This window comes from Sminthopsis crassicaudata, chromosome 1 (assembly GCF_048593235.1).
Source record: "Sminthopsis crassicaudata isolate SCR6 chromosome 1, ASM4859323v1, whole genome shotgun sequence".
Classification (NCBI taxonomy): domain Eukaryota; kingdom Metazoa; phylum Chordata; class Mammalia; order Dasyuromorphia; family Dasyuridae; genus Sminthopsis; species Sminthopsis crassicaudata.
Genome location: NC_133617.1, coordinates 300,018,570 through 300,034,916, shown reverse-complemented (window position 1 = coordinate 300,034,916; position 16,347 = coordinate 300,018,570). Strand labels below are relative to the sequence as shown.

At 33.4% G+C, this 16,347-nt stretch overlaps 1 protein-coding gene across 1 annotated transcript in view; it reads right to left on the bottom strand.

Moving 5' to 3' along the window:
- Positions 1–15,453, bottom strand: part of VPS4B (vacuolar protein sorting 4 homolog B) — a 31,543-nt gene extending 16,090 nt beyond the window's left edge. Inside the window, exons 1-6 of the mRNA XM_074279026.1 lie at positions 15,144–15,453; positions 12,445–12,556; positions 10,183–10,339; positions 8,321–8,388; positions 6,769–6,888; positions 3,505–3,661 (exon numbers count right to left, since the gene is read on the bottom strand). Of these exons, the coding sequence (XP_074135127.1) occupies positions 3,505–3,661; positions 6,769–6,888; positions 8,321–8,388; positions 10,183–10,339; positions 12,445–12,556; positions 15,144–15,164 (635 nt within the window). The 5' untranslated portion in view covers positions 15,165–15,453. The remainder of the gene's footprint in view (positions 1–3,504; positions 3,662–6,768; positions 6,889–8,320; positions 8,389–10,182; positions 10,340–12,444; positions 12,557–15,143) is intronic.
- Between the last annotated feature and the right edge of the window lie 894 nt (positions 15,454–16,347).

Below are 16,347 nucleotides of genomic sequence, written 5' to 3'. Positions count from 1 at the left end.
TTTTAAGTCTGCAAATGACACCAAGCTGGAGAGGACAGATAACATGACAGATTACAGAATCCAAAAATATTTTCACAGACTAGAATCTTGGACTGGATTTAGTAGGATGCAATTCAAAAGGATTAATTAAAAGTTCTACATATGAGAATAAAAGTTCAATTTCCAAAGGCTAAGAACAAGTTATTAGATCAATATCAATTAAAATATCAATTCTCTGGTTAAGGATGCCCATCAATTGGAGAATGGTTGGGTAAATTATGGTATATGAATGTTATGGAATATTATTGCTCTGTAAGAAATGACCAACAGGATGAATACAGAGAGGCTTGGAGAGACTTACATCAACTGATGCTGAGTGAAGCGAGCAGAACTAGGAGATCATTATAAACTTCAACAATGATACTGTATGAGGATGTATTCTGATGGAAGTGGATATCTTTAACAGAAAAGAGCTAACCCAATTCCAATTGATCAATGACAGAATCAGCTACACCCAGAGAAGGAACACTGGGAAATGAGTGTAAACTGTTAGCATTTTTTTGTTTTTCTCCCCAGGGTATTTTTTACCTTCCGAATCCAATTCTTCCTTTGCAACAACAACAAAATTTGGTTCTGCACACATATATTGTACCTAGGATACACTATAACATATTTAATATGTATGGGAATGCCTGCTATCTAGAGGAGGGGGTGGCGGGAAGTAGGGGAAAATTCGGAACAGAAGGGAGTACAAGGGATAATGTTGTAAAAAATGTTATAATTATAAAATTAATTTTAAAAAATTGTCTGGTTAAATAAGAGTTAAATAAAAGTAGAAAATCACAGTAACAAGGAAGTGACATGCCTCAAAATCTACTGCTTAAAACTAACCAAAAAGAGCCAACCTCCATACAGACTGAGAAACAAGGTATTCTGTTTAGCTCACTGATACCATATAAGACAACAAACAATTATCTGGGGGTTTTAGTTTTAACTAGTAAATATAAAAGGGCACCCAAATTAACTACTGCAATTTTAGCTTCCAGTAACAGAGAGTTAGAGGATGCAGAACAATGTAAGATTGTCTTATTGCATTTGTTCTGATCAGATCATATCTGAAACATGTGTTTGGTTCTAGGCACTCCATTTTTTTTTAGACCAGTAGGTTGCAAAATGGCTAGAGGATAACAACAAAAAATGGAGAAGGACCTCATGTTAGTATATTAAGATGACTGTACAAAGAACTGGGGATGGTTAGCCTGAAGCAGAAATGTAATAAGCACATGATATCTATCAAATATCAAAACATCAAACTATCAAGCACTAGCTATCAAGCGAAGAAAGGGTCTCTCCTTGGCTCTAGAGAACAGACATAGGTTGACTGAATATAAGTTTCAAAGAAGCAGATTTAGTCATTATAGTATCTGTTTCAGGAGTGGGGATGGCATGCATTACTCCCTTATATAGAGAGCTGGAAGTATATCTCAAGTCTACTTCCTTCCCTTATGCAGTGCTCAAGTAAGAAAGTTTTACTTATGGCAAAGCAAAGAGGAGAAAAGACAAGGATCATACAGTTAGTTATCAGGGAACTACTTTTTCCCCCTTTGCTGCTTCTAGTTCTTTTGCTCTTTTTGCTGCTGCCAAGTTTTCACTGCTTTTCCTTTCCTTTTGGTTCTGTTTCAATTGCTGCTGTTTTTTTCTTCAGGTTGCTTGCCCATTTCAATATGGGTGGTTCAATATATAGCTTTAATTTAGGGGATTTTCTTTGAAGGGCTATCACATGGATGATGGAGAATAGATATAGAGGATGATATAAAAAACAGAGGATAAAAATAACCTCTTTCATGAATTTTAAAAAAGTATCTGTGAACCATTTAGCTGCAACTTCCTTTTTGTCTTCTTGTTTCATTTCTGGTTTTATTCCAGACTTCTATGCTCTAGCCCTTTTCCCTTCTTCCTTGGTGGTCACTTTGCCACCCTGGAAAAATCTGTCCTGAGGCTCCACTTTCCAGTCACAATCTCACTGGACTATTACTTCAGGTGGGCCCCAGCAATGCTCCCCTGCAATCCTGATTCCACTCTCCTAACTTTCTTTTCTCCTCCCTGACATCGGACTTACCAGGCATCTCTGTCCCACCAATTCTGCTTTATAAAGCAAGCTCTTTCAGGACAGGTACTATCTTGCTTGCTTGTAGCACCAAGCTTGACATATTGTTAAGCACCTAATAAATGCTATTTAATCCATAATGCTAACAATTTAGTTTAATTTAATACTGATTTAGTTAATAAATATGCTAATAATAAATGCTAATCTAGCCATTGCAAAAATGTAATGATATGATTCAGTTCCTCTAGTAGTGTATCCACTATCACATAATTTGGGAATTGGAAGGGACCTTAGTGAATATTTAATTCAATCCATGCAAAAAGGAATCCCTCCTATAATATACCCACGTTTGTCCAGCTCTGATACCAAGTCCACATTGCAATCTTAGATATTTCCTGATTCTTCCTGTTGGGGCCAAGGAACACATCTAATTCTTTTTTCACACGACAGTCCCTTGAATACTTGAAGAAAATTATCTTAAGTAAATATGAATTTACTGGGTAATGTGCCTAGTATTGTGCCAGGTACTGCACTGACCACTGTTTTCTGTGAATAGTTTTTCTCCAGATGAAACATACCCAGTTCTTCCAACTAATCCTCAGATGCTAAATCTAGACCATTCAAAATTGTGAACAGATATTCCTCCTAGAAACCAGTGAAGGAAGGTAAAAGGTTTGAAAGTCTTCTCAAAGAGGTAACCACAATCTGGAGATGAAAAACTGCACAATCCATATCCATCTAAAGCCTGGATGATACTGTTAACTAGTTTCATTAAAATATATGTTGAGGGAAGCATTAGAGAATATATGTTTATAAGAACAAAGTTATAAATGGCTGATCAAATGAATCATTTTATAATGGGTTTTGTGTCACTACAATTACATCTTACCTATAATGGATTAATGGCGTTACTGTAAAATAAAATTAATCAAGGTAATGTTATGTAGGGTATGATTGTATATGGCTTTCTCCAAACAATTTCCAAGTACTTTCATTAATAAATATAATAATATTTAGCACTAATAACACGTAGCTAGCTTTTATATTAAATAAAGCAGTATTCTACTCCTAGTTTGTTTTCTGCCAACAAGCTGGAATTAGGAGAACCACCTACGACTGGGTACTATTAGGTTGTTCTACTTCTTTGTAGATAAGTCCTTATTAATGAATCCATGGAACTTAAATAAACTTATTACCTAAATGTTCTCCCTTTCAAAGATTTGTGCTTCTACAAATAGTACTAATTATCTTACTTACTAAACATAATACAAGTGAATATTCCAAAAAGCAATTAGCAAAACCATGACTAACTTCTGAACACTTGTAGGTGTCATTTCATAACAATGATTGTTATTATATAATCCTTGACACTTAAGAAGGAATATGTCTTAATAAATAAACTCTAATTGATAACTTACTTTTCACTTTCACCTAGCCACTTGGAGACAAGGTCAGATGAAGATATTGAAAAAAATGTTGAGTTGTTGGCTTCGGTAGCAACTGCTTTAGCCAAGTAGGATTTCCCTGTTCCAGGTGGCCCAAAAAGAAGGATGCCCCTCCAAGGAGTTCTTTTACCTACAGTTTAGAGTAGAAAAGAAGTTAAAAATGGGAATTTCAAAATGATTAATTTTGATTCAGGTTTAAAATCAGATTTATTATCCTACATGTAAACTCTGGCAGTTTATGCCTATGGGATTCATTTTCATGCTAAAAAAGCAAACAAACAAAACCACCTTTGAGTCAAACCAGTCTTATATAGATAAAACTTTGAACTATATGGTGGACACTTTTTTATTCTTTTGATCACCATTCTATAGATAGATATTATTCTGACTATAAATCACTTTCTGACCAAATATCAAATGTAATGCATTTTCCTAAGGTGTCATAGGGAGATATCCCTCCTAAGGGGAAAATATTTGGATAAAAACTATATTTCTATGATCTCAATTCCAAGTGGTTCTGGTCAACTTTGGTTTCTAAGAAGGCTGCATGTACAGCTAGAGTTAGGTTTATTATTTAATATATAATTATAGTAGATATCATTTTGAGGGAAAGGGAAAATTAGGAAGTAGACTTATAAAACTAAGATTAATCACTTAGTGGCAAAGCTATCAAATTGATTTTTTGTTCATGTCTGCTTCATTACTTAAGTGAAAACTGTCAACTGATGAGATTATCAATTTGCTTTTTTGGGTTAAAGGGAATATTTAAAACACAAATAATAAAGATCAAAGATTCAGTAATGATTATTTATGTAAAGGATTTGCAAAAATGAGGAAAGCTGGAAAGCTATATAGCAAAAAATGGGTACAGAGACACATATATAATGCACTGCAGTAACTATATCAATTACCTCACTATGTTAAAATCATTAAAATTAAAAGAATTTATCTCAGTTGTAGAAAAGGGAAAATTCTCAAATAAGTTAAGATATTATTACAAATAGCATGTATAATTATATAAAGATCAAAAAGATCTTATATGAAAAAGATAAGAGTTTTTAAAATATAAGAAAAAGGAAAAATGGGGAAATATTTGTGGTAAATAAATCTGATAAAGAGTATGACAACAAAGATTAAATTTTAAAATAAATATGTCTATGTATAAATATATTTAAATGTTTGCATGTTTATATTTGCATGAATATAGGTACACAAAACATATGAGAGAAAAATTATTTCATCAATAACTTCCCAAATGGAGAACTTGTCAAAAGACACAAACATTTTTAAAGGATGAAAAAAAATTACTAACTCCATTAAAAGTGTTTATTTTCAGTAATAATTAAATAATGATAAAAAATATCTTAAGATACTATGTCATAGCTACCAAGAAGCAAAAATAGAAAAAAATGACAAAGTGACATTTTAGCAGGGATATGTGAGGCCCTTTGCATGGTTGGTGAAACTGGCAATCTTTCAGAAAATAATTTGGAAATGTGCAATGAATCATAATATTGATCATATCTTTTGAGAAAGTAATCTTTTTTTCTGGGACTGTGTGCTTAAGATATCAATAAGAGGAAAAGAAGAAATGTTTGCATGATAATATTTATTACTGCTTAATCTTTAATATTAAAAAAAAAAAAACCTAGAAAACATTCCCAATAACCAAGGAATGATTAAATTATAATGTATGGAGAAATAATATTATGCTGTAAAAAATTTCAAATACAAAGATATAGAAAACAACATAAAGCAATTATGATCATTTTTTTATATCAGCCAACACAAGAGAACTTCATAAATTTCCAAAAGAGAATGAAAAATAGTAAAAAGAATGTTGAATTTGAACTCAAAAGATTCAAGTTATTTCTTAAGCTATAAAATGAGGAGACTAGAAAAGAGGACCTTATATAATTTCTTCCAACCCTAAATCTTATGTTTTGGCAGCAAACATATATTGTTATTCTTTTATTATGTTAACATGTCTAAACTATTTTTTTCATTTAAATATAGAGCTTGGATTTTAGGATTGGAATTGGAAATCTCCATTTTTTTTTTTTATATTTCTTTAGAGTTTTCAAAATTTATAATTTAAAAAGAAATAAAAAAGTAAAAGGATTTGCTGAGCAAATTAAGGGTATAAAATAATCAAAGGAAGGACTGAAAACCTTGATCTATTTAGCAGACAACTGTTTCTATACTAAGTAGTATCCCTTCCAAAAATTCAAAGAATAAAATTCAAAAATTTTAAGTTATTTTCTTTACTGAAATAGTCCTGGTAGGATTCCTTCTTAACACTTTATTAGCCATTAGTTTGCTAATGTTTGTATAGCACCTGAAAGTAATAACATTATTTCAAAAATACCTAATTAATGTTTCACTAATTCACATTAGTCACAAGATGAGTAAGTATAAAAAGGGGTTATATTTTCAAGTACTAAATAATAATTACTCTAATACAATGTTCCTGTAAGTCTCCCCTCCCCCACATCAAGCATTTCTATGAGAAGTTTTCACATGCTTTACAAAATACTAAATATTCTTGCAAACATCAATGAAAGAAGAAAATTAGTGCCATGCTAGCACATGGTCTTCCTATTAATGACAGTAAGCACTGAATGCTCATTTTATATATGGTGCAGCACCATCTGAGCATTTTAAGTTCAGTCAGTGTTGTGAATGTCTTCTATACAAAATAATTAGCTCAGCACATAGAACAACTATTTCCCTTTTAGACTTGCAAATCTATGTTTTTGGTCATTATTGGAATGGAGTTATTTGAAAACCCATTATTACTATTGGGAAAAAAAAAATTGTTATTACTAAGAGCCATATTATGAGTTGCAAAAATATTCTCCTGTTTCTCACCATAAACAGACTGCATCATTGTTACTGATGAAATGTTCTCCTATTCTTAAGCTGAAGCTAAAGTGAATTTCTTTCTTTCTTTTTCTTTTTTCTTTTTTTTCTTTTGGCTGAGGCAGTTGGGATTAAGTGACTTGCCCAGGGTCACACAGCTAGGAAGTGTCTGAGACCAGATTTGAACTCAGGTCCTTCTGACTTCAAGGCTGGTGCTCTAACCACTGCACCACCTAGCTGCCCCTAAAGTGAATTTCTTAACCTAACCAGACCCCCCTCAAATACAGTTTTGTAGCACAAAGACTCGGTAGGCTTATCTTAAATGGACGACATGTTATCATTTATTTGACTCACACAAATGGATAGTGAACTCACCTGTAAAGAGATGTGGAAACTTAATGGGCAATATCACAGCTTCTTTAAGAGCTTCTTTGGCTCCTTCAAGCCCAGCAACATCACTCCATTTTACGTTTGGTCGTTCTATAACAATGGCACCTAAAATAGGAATAACATTAGAAATCAAATTAAGAAGATCTTCAATGATGGACAGAGACAACTACACCCAGAGAAGGAACACTGGGAAGTGAATATAAACTGTTAGAACTACTGTCTATCTATCCAGGTTACTTATACCTTCGGAATCAAATACTTAACATGCAACAAGAAAATGGGATTTACACACATATATTGTATCTAGGTTATACTGTAACACATGTAAAATGTATGGGATTGCCTGTCATCTAGGGGAAGGAGTAGAGGGAGGGAGGGGAAAATCTGGAAAAATGAATACAAGGGATAATGTTATAAAAAAAAAAATTACTCATGCATATATAATGTCAAAAAAAATTATAAAAAAAAAAAGATCTTATTTAATTCAAAATTAAACTAGAATATATTAATTAGTAAGGTATTAAAAAAAAAAAAAAAAAAAGAAAATGGAGTTTCATTTCTTCCTAAAGTAAAGACATCAAGTTTTTGTAGATGTCTACTGCACGGGAAATAATATCATAAAACAAAGAAATGGAAAGTGTTTCATTACAGAAAAAAAACAATGTAAACATATGAAAAAAAACATAGTAAAACAATGGACTCAGAATCAGGAGACCTACATTTGGTTTTGCCGGTAACTAGCTGTGTGACTCATAAAAGCACTATCTTTATGAAAAGATTTATCAAATGTCAAGATTTTTATATGAATAGAGAATAAGATGAAATGGGTTAAGGACAAAAATATTTGTGGTACTTCATAAAGTGATAAACCACTTGCAAATTATATGGTAAGCAGGTAGGGGTTAAGAAAAATAAAGCTGCAACAAAAGAAGCTATGGAAATAATCAGATTAAAGTTATTTCTAATTTGTTCTACCATTGCACCTCCCCACCTGATTTAAGGCAGAAATCTCCTATATGTATTGCCTACATCTGTGAGAATGTAAGGTCTTTGAGAGCAAAGACTGTGTTGCTTTTTTACTTGTATCCTCAGAGCATAGGGCTTTGCATGTAAAAAGCACTTAAGAGTATACACACACACACACATATGTATGCATATATGTGTATATGTATAGCTGATCTACCTGACTGAGTTTTGTATCACTCAGTTACAGATCTCTGATGATTTTCAGTTTAGCTAATACAGAATAGAGGCAGGAAATAAAACTATTGAAAACTTGTTATTTAATGGGAAAACAAAAAGACAACTACTGTTATGTGAAAATCTCCATCAACATTTGTCAGCTCTTTTTTAAATGTCCTAAATCAAAACAACTGCAGATTATTTAACATCAATCTTATTAATATTTAAGGAACTTTGGTTCTTGAATCTTATTCAAATATATATCATTTAAATCTGAATATATATCATTTAAATTTGCCAATTAACTATCAATTTGTTTTTAAAACAACAAATTTAAGGGGAATTCTAAAGCAACCTTGAAGTTGATTCTGTAGTTTCTTTTTTTCTGGGTCATCTGATTCTCCATCCCCATCACTGTCATTCCTAATAAAAAGAATTAAATATATTCAAATGATCATCCACTGATAGAGTATAAAATAAGACAAATATGAATAATAAGGATGAAAACTCAAACTTTAGATACTTACAAATTTTAAAATATGTTATTCTTTAAATGCTGGTAAGAGTTTGTCATTTTGGGTTAATAGATTAGAATAATAAGAACCAAAATATCAAAACTATTACATATATCAAAAGATGAGTCTTGAATGGGGGGAAAAAAAGGACATAAGAAACCATAATCTAGTGCTCCAAATTCTAGTTAATTGTTTTTCACATATGACTTATTAGATAACAAACTTTGTTGTCCTTTTTACCTTAACTATTCACTAATTCAGTACAGATTCAGAAAATAATTTTATTTTTTATAAAGTTACCAAAACATTAAAACAAGAATATAATTTATTTTACAGTTGGAAAATATGAGGAAAGTCTTTAATCATTTCTCTGAAAATGTTTCTTGCTTGTTTTGGATTTTGGGAGTAATTTAAATTTAAAATTAATAAGGTCAGCAGATTATTAATAAAGACAATCTCTGAAAATGTTTCAAGGATTTAAAAACACTGTTGTTTGACCTTTACAGTTTAAATATAAAGAATAATTGTTAAATCTTAGTTCATAAAAGATGCCTAATTTTTCTTTTTTTTATTTAAGAGGGCAAAGAAATCAGAATATTATGTTTCTTATTGTATTTTCTTGTAGTTGTTTGCTAATTCCAATTTATTTAACAACACACTTTTAAGGCTTTAAAACTTTTAAAGATTTTTAACTTTTACAACAAGAAATTTATATATGCTATAAACCACTTTATAAAAAACAATCAAAGCTTTTTACATTTATATAATGCAAAATTTGAAACTAATAGAAAAATCAGTTTTTAAAAATTCAATTAAAAGCATAATGATATATTCAAGGGATAAAATGATGAAAAATGATTGTATCTATCTGTATCCAGAGAAAAGACATATAAAATGATTTTACGTATGTGTGTGTATCTCTAATGGTAAGCTGTCTCTACAGTAGGGGAAGAAGAGGAAAAAAAGTTACATAACAACTTTATTATATATTTAGTAGGAATAGAAAGTTGTACATAGTAGATTTGCAGATTCATGTGCATATCTTTTTTTTTTTAATTCTACTGTGTTATGGAAATGCTTGTTTTATTTAAGTTAAGAATAAAATGAATAATTTTTTTTTTAAAGAAAGAGAAATCAGTATTCTCAAGGAGTTCATAACACAAAGCTTAAAATCTAGTAAGCATACAAATTTTAAAATTCTATGAATTTTTTCCCCTCCTGAAAATTGTGATGATGGGTCAGGCAGCAATTTACTTATTTACAATTTAAGAGTTCAAATATAAGTAATGTAATATATATCACTCAGAATAATAATGTCATGATCTAAAATTTTGTTGAAAGTTGATATGTAATAATCATATTAATGAAAAGAAATAATGAAATATGGGCTACAGGTATTAAAATTGATCTTTTAAATTAGAACCTAACAACTAAAAGATAAAGGGCAGAGATCATTTTTTTTTCACAGTGAACTTATTCTTTTAAAAATCTGCTAATGATGAATAATAGAGAAAACTGGTCCCAGGATAACTTAAACATGGCAGCCAAGAAACACTTTTGTAGGAGATACCATTTCTTTCTTCCAGTTAATTTAGGGAAGATTTTTATATATCATCATCTAAGATTTTAATGCCTTTAAACAAATAATTTTTATCTTGAATACTGAATCCAGAAGATTTCAACAGCTGTGCTTAAAACATACCCCTTCTCATCAGTTGGGCTGGATTGTCCCTCTTTCACTGGCTTCTGGGGGGCTTTCTCTTTCTTTTTCAGGTATTCTTTTAGTTTCTCAGCTCTATCAAGATATTCTGTACACTTTGCCCTGATACTTTGCTTTGCTTTGTCACCTTGTGCTTCATCTAATTAAAAAGAGAGAGAGAGAGATTCCTCATTAATAACTTAAGTAGCAGCAGATTAATTGAAAATTTAACTGTGTTTTACTGCTCTGACATTTTGAAGAATCCTGGATTTCAATGGTGTGGGTACATTTTCCATGTCAATCGTTGTAAATATTTTTTTCCACTTTGTAATTTTTGTTCATGATTTTCCATAAGAATTTGCCCAATGTGACATAGATCTTTTATTTAGTATCTTGGAGATAACAATGTTGTATCCAAGCTACCCATCCAACTGGTGATTTTTAAATTATGAAAATAATATTTTGGGGATGAGAGATTGTCTCCTCAATTAATGAAAAAACAATCATACTAAAGTCTTTTCTCTTAATATAATAAAGATGAGTTCAAGACAACAATGGAGTATTTAAGTACTTGTGACTGAGTTTGTGTATGAATATATAAAAATATGTATATAAAAACTAAAAGTATAAGTTTAATTATGTATTGTCTATGTAAGATACACCTTTTCTCCATTTAGAGCAGATAATCAAGAGTTTCCTGTTTCCAATAAAACCATAAGAAAAATAGAAATTAGTTAATATTAACTATTTCTCATATCCAAAATCACTGATAGCAAACAATTACTTCATAAGCATAAAATATAAATCTCACACCTATCATCTTTACAACAAAGTATCAATATAATTCTGAAAGATAGAATGATAGAAATATTGTACATTAAACTGGCCAGATATAAAATTTCCTGAAAAAATAGTACACATTAAAATTAATCTTTCATATAGCAACTTTGTAACTCAAACTCAAAACTGGAGTTAAGAACACCAGCCATGAAGTCAGGAGGACCTGATTTGAAATCTGATCTCAGACACTTAACACTTCCTAGCTGTGTAACCCTGGGCAAGTCACTTAACTCAGCAATCTCCACCCCCCACCCCCCAAAAAAACCAAAACAAAACTGGACTTTAAAAGTTTATATAATACAAATGCTCATTTGTTGGGTTTACAAATAACTGGCATTTACCAGTAATTCTTAATTCACAAAATTTTTTTTCACCTATTTTTGAAAGATATTTCTTCTTAATATGTACGTGCCATGTTTCCAAATATTCTTAGAAAAAAATTTTAAAATTCATATAAAAAACTCATCTGAGTTAGCAGCTTAATTTTCAAAAGTGATATATATACCTGTTCTATTAAATTTAAAAGCACTACCATATTTATATTTTAATGCATTTGTTAGCTATCTGAGTATTCAATATTGGCTCAAGTGATAAAAATTTTCAATTCAATTAAAAAACATAAAGAGCATTAAACTGGGATTGAGGATATTCAAAATTTAGATAAAATACAATCCCTACTTTCATGAAAGAGGGATATGACAACATACTTCAAAACAGAAATAACTGTAATATAGAATTGCATGTATAAAATAAAGTGGTATATCTGGATAGGAATAAAATAAGGAATGGGAAAAGGGTAGGGGAGAATCCAAGCATGAGAACTGGCAGAAACAAAGGTATGCATTGGGTAAATTGAGGGCTGTGAGGTAAAAATCAAGAATGACCTGGGTCCAAAGACCAATTCTAACAATTAAGAGTCACGTGATTATAAGTAAATTACTTCATAGGTTTCCTTATCTGTAAAATAAAGAAAACACTAACTACAGAGTATGTATTTTCAAGACTACTGTTAGAATAAATTAATATAATTTATGCCAAAGAGTTTCTCTACCAAATTTAAACTGCTTTATATAAGCTAAAATTAATATTACAGGGCAAAGCCAATGAGTAGTCATTTAACTGGAAGAAGAGATAAGTCTGGAAGGGTAGAGTAAGGTTGGAATGGAATCCTGCTAATGCCAGGCAGAGAAATTTAAACTTTACCTAATAGGCAAGAGTTAGTGAAGATTTCTAAGTAATAAGAATGACAAAACATGAATAATCTTGATATAACAATGCCTGAAGATTATCTGCAAAAGCATTGAGGGAAAGTGATATGTATGGAGAGAATATTATAATTATGAAATAGAGGATCCCTGAAATATTATCTTTCTTTGTTTTTAAGAAAAGTTAAAGAAGAAAAATGATTAACTGGTGAAATCTTACATTTAACTACATGGATAAAATACTGTACAGCATTTTGATATAGATGGAGGGCTTCTTCATAGTTCCCTGCTTTATCTTCTTGTGCTGCTTTGCTAGCAAGGTCTATTGCTTTCTGCAAGAAGACACATATAACAATACAATGAAAAACAAAGTAGAATGATTACAATGTAAACAATATAAAGTCAAATTAATTTGGAAAATCTTCCATACAAAGGGAAAACAATCTTAAAACAAAATTTCATTCATGTTTTCTAAAATCTGTTTTAATATAGTGAAACAAAATTTGTAACAAATTCCCACAAATACCATCCAAATATAATAATAATCTCATATCTATCAGAGGTTTATGTACACACACATACACACGTTTAATTCAATAAACAAATCTTGGATTCTATTTAAAATCATCCAGTATCTTAAATTTCAACAGAAAAAGAAAAGTTTCAAAAAAAAAAAAAAAAAAAATACTGTTCTATGTAAAGTGCAACAGCCAAGAATTAAGCTTTCAATTTAATGTAATAAAACCAAACTCCATAAAAACAGTAAGAATTCGAATATTGTGAGAAAGAAAAAAAAAAAGATAAAAAGGGAAAAAAACCCATAGCATTTTTATATCTACTGTAAAAAACCTAAATGAACACTTCAATAACCACCATCCATGACTGAATAATATTCTTGTTTTATTTTCTTTACTGTTAACTAAACTAGACCCTATTCCATCAATAACTGTAAATATTCGGAATAACTAATTAGTAGTTATGTGACATCACTCTTTGGGCCTAAATCTGGATATTTGGGAAATAAAGGGGTCAAACTAGACTTCTTTTGAGGTCTGAAATACCATTTATTTTCATGACTATGAATGACTAATATAATAATAATATAGTATAATAAGAATAATATCCATAAAAACCCAAACATTTTCTGCAACACATTACAGCAGAATCAGAGAATTTCAAAGGTGGATAGGACCTTATTGATCATCTGGTCCAATCTTTTCATTTCACAAATACCCAGACTCTGACCTCGACAGGTGAACTAATTTGTCTGGAATTACATAGGAAATGAATTGCATCAGAAAGACTCAGATCCAGGTCTCCATAAATCCCACTTCAAGGTTCTTTCCACTGTCAGGAAAGTTAATTACAAGAATCTGTTTCCTTCATTTCAAATACACATGTCTATCAATAAAGCAAGGATCTATGATTGTCAAACTGGGGATTTCTTTTGCCAGTATAGAAATTTTCTCTAAAGAGGCTTAGAGAAATGAGATGTGCCTCATTAAATAATGTCAGAACACTCTATACAATATTGTTTCCAGTGTCAATAACAAAAACAAACAAACACCTGATTTGGACCAGAAACTTTATGTAGACTCATATTTATAGAGTATTTAAAAGATTTTAGGCTAAATGTTAGACACAGTATGTAATACTGTTAAAATTGGTTTTCAAACAACTTAAAATCAAGCAGCAGTCCAAAGGAAAAAAAATGCAGACGCTCCTTTAGTCAAACTTATGCAAACTTCCTAGTGCTTGAATGAAACCAAATTTCTATTTTTCTCATTTGGGAATATATATTTTATATATATATAAAATATAGGGCAGACAAGAGTTCAGTACCAGTAATATTAATAAACCAATTATACATGCATAATTTGCATTAATGCAGGTAAATATAAGCTAAAGAATGGAATTGCAGGGGATGAAGAGGTAATGGCAAGAATGATTCTCTTCTCCAAAAGGTCTGTCTGGGTGCTGTCCAGTTCAGGCTTTAAATAATGTGTTTATATACACACACATCACAATAAACCAGGCTATGTCACATGCATTCATAAGGCGCCCAAAGTCTATCCTGGTAAGAGTCCTAGGGAACTTGGATCTGAAGCACCTGAGGGGTGTCAGTCTACTTTAAGAGGAGGGGCCTAACTCCATAAAAAGCCATTCATAAAAAGCCAGCACCATTCACCTCCAACGTTTTTTAATACCGGAAATCAGCTATCAGAACCGAACCTGAGAAGTTTCTCTCTACCTTCACGTCCGTCTTCTTCCGTTCATCCCCCACAAGTGGGGCAGTTCCGATAGCAGCATCCGAGGAAGGGTGGGGGTGGGCTGGAAGGAAACCTCACAGGTCGGGGAGCCGGGTCCTTTGTCATGCCTTTGCAATCTCAGTTGTGGGGTTTTGGGCAAGTCACAACTATAGGCCTTAGTTTCCTCCTCAGAAAAGCAAAGTCCCTAGTGGCTGACGGCCCGACCCGTCCCCAGGACCAAAGGAGGGCTGGGCTCCTTTAAGCATACTAGATTGCAAACTCCCTGAGGGAAGAAGTTGATTTTTAAATTTTATTAATTATTATCCTTATTAAATTAAATTAAAATTATTGTCCTTATCCTTCTGGTGTATTCTTGCTCAACACCTGAACCTAGCCCCGAAGCTTAGTGACTTCCTGGCCTACAAGGGTCGGGGCGGCAGAGAGCCCCGGGCGCCTCACACAATGACAGCAGGTGCGGGAAGACATTCTTTCCGGCAGAGTCCCAACACCCCCCCCCCAAACAACCCCTTTTCCCTCTCCTAGCCCCGATTCCCGGCGAATGCCGGGCCCCCTTCCAACCTTCCCCAGCTCTCTTCTGCCCTCCCCCACCCTGCCTCGTGACCTCGCGCCCCCTGGAGGGCCGAGACGGCGGGGGTGGCGGTCAGGGTACCTGGAGATTGGCAGATGTCATGGCGGCGGGAGGAGCCCACGGCCAGGGGATAAGGGTGGAAGGCGAGAAGCCACAACGACGTCAGGTCGCAGACGAGTGCGGCAGGCTCGGGATGCAGCGGTGCAGAGACCGGACAGTGGCTCTCAGCTCCCGGGAAGACCGTACGTCTTCCTGTCCTTCTCCGGCAGCTTCCAAGGGTCCCACGGGACCCCTCCCCCCAATCTTCCTCACTACTTCCTCAAACTCAACCCCCCCCCCATAGAGTTACTGTCCCGCCCCATTCAGCAGGCACTTCCTTCTACGTCACCCGCAGTGCGTCGTGACGTCAACAACCCATTTCAGCATGGGAATTCCTGGCTCGGTTCAGGAGGCGGGACTGAGTCTGGTCCTCTCAGGTCGGGGTGGGAGAGTCCGGGGGGAGGGAGCAAGAGCGCACGCGCGCTCAGCTGACTAGCGGGAGGGCGGAGTAAAAGGGGACCCGGGGGCTGGCTACGCCTTCTTTCCCCTCCCTCCTGAGTATTTTGCGTACCTTGCTTTGTACTCTGCAGGTATTTAATGAATGCACGCTTGTTGGAGCTTAGTACGTTTTCAAAGGTGGAATAAAACAGGTCTGTGCATAGGATTTCGCTTAGTCTAGTCACTCCTGGGCTCATTCTTCCCCGCAGAAGCAATTCCGGTTATTTGTATCTGACAGCTTATCATACCTGAGTCATTTAAGCTGCTTAGTACGGAGCCACAGCCCTGGACAGAAGGGCGTGACCCGTGGAAAAGAGGAGGGATGAGTTTTGTTATTGCCTGGACTTGTGATTTCATTCCAATCGTCTTAAAGGAGCCCGGTTATTGCTAGTATGACGTCAGGGGCAGGATTTAAACCCAGTTCTTTCTGACTGCTCACCATTATCCCATACTGCCTCTCAGGTCCAAATAATAGTGTTTTGGGTAGTTAGAGTTCTTATTTTCCTTTAACTTTCATCGATTACCAGAATCAGTATTTGTTTATCTAGAAGTCACTATGAACTAAAATAATCATTACTCATGTGATAAAACTGACGGGAATGAACACGAGGTGTCCCAAGATTATAATATTTGAATGTGTCTAATACCAATTTAGCATAATTAGAAGACTGCTCTACCTGGAGTCATAAGGGATCTCGATTTAAAACCTGCTTTGTATTAGTTGTAAAAATAATGACTAATTTTACTC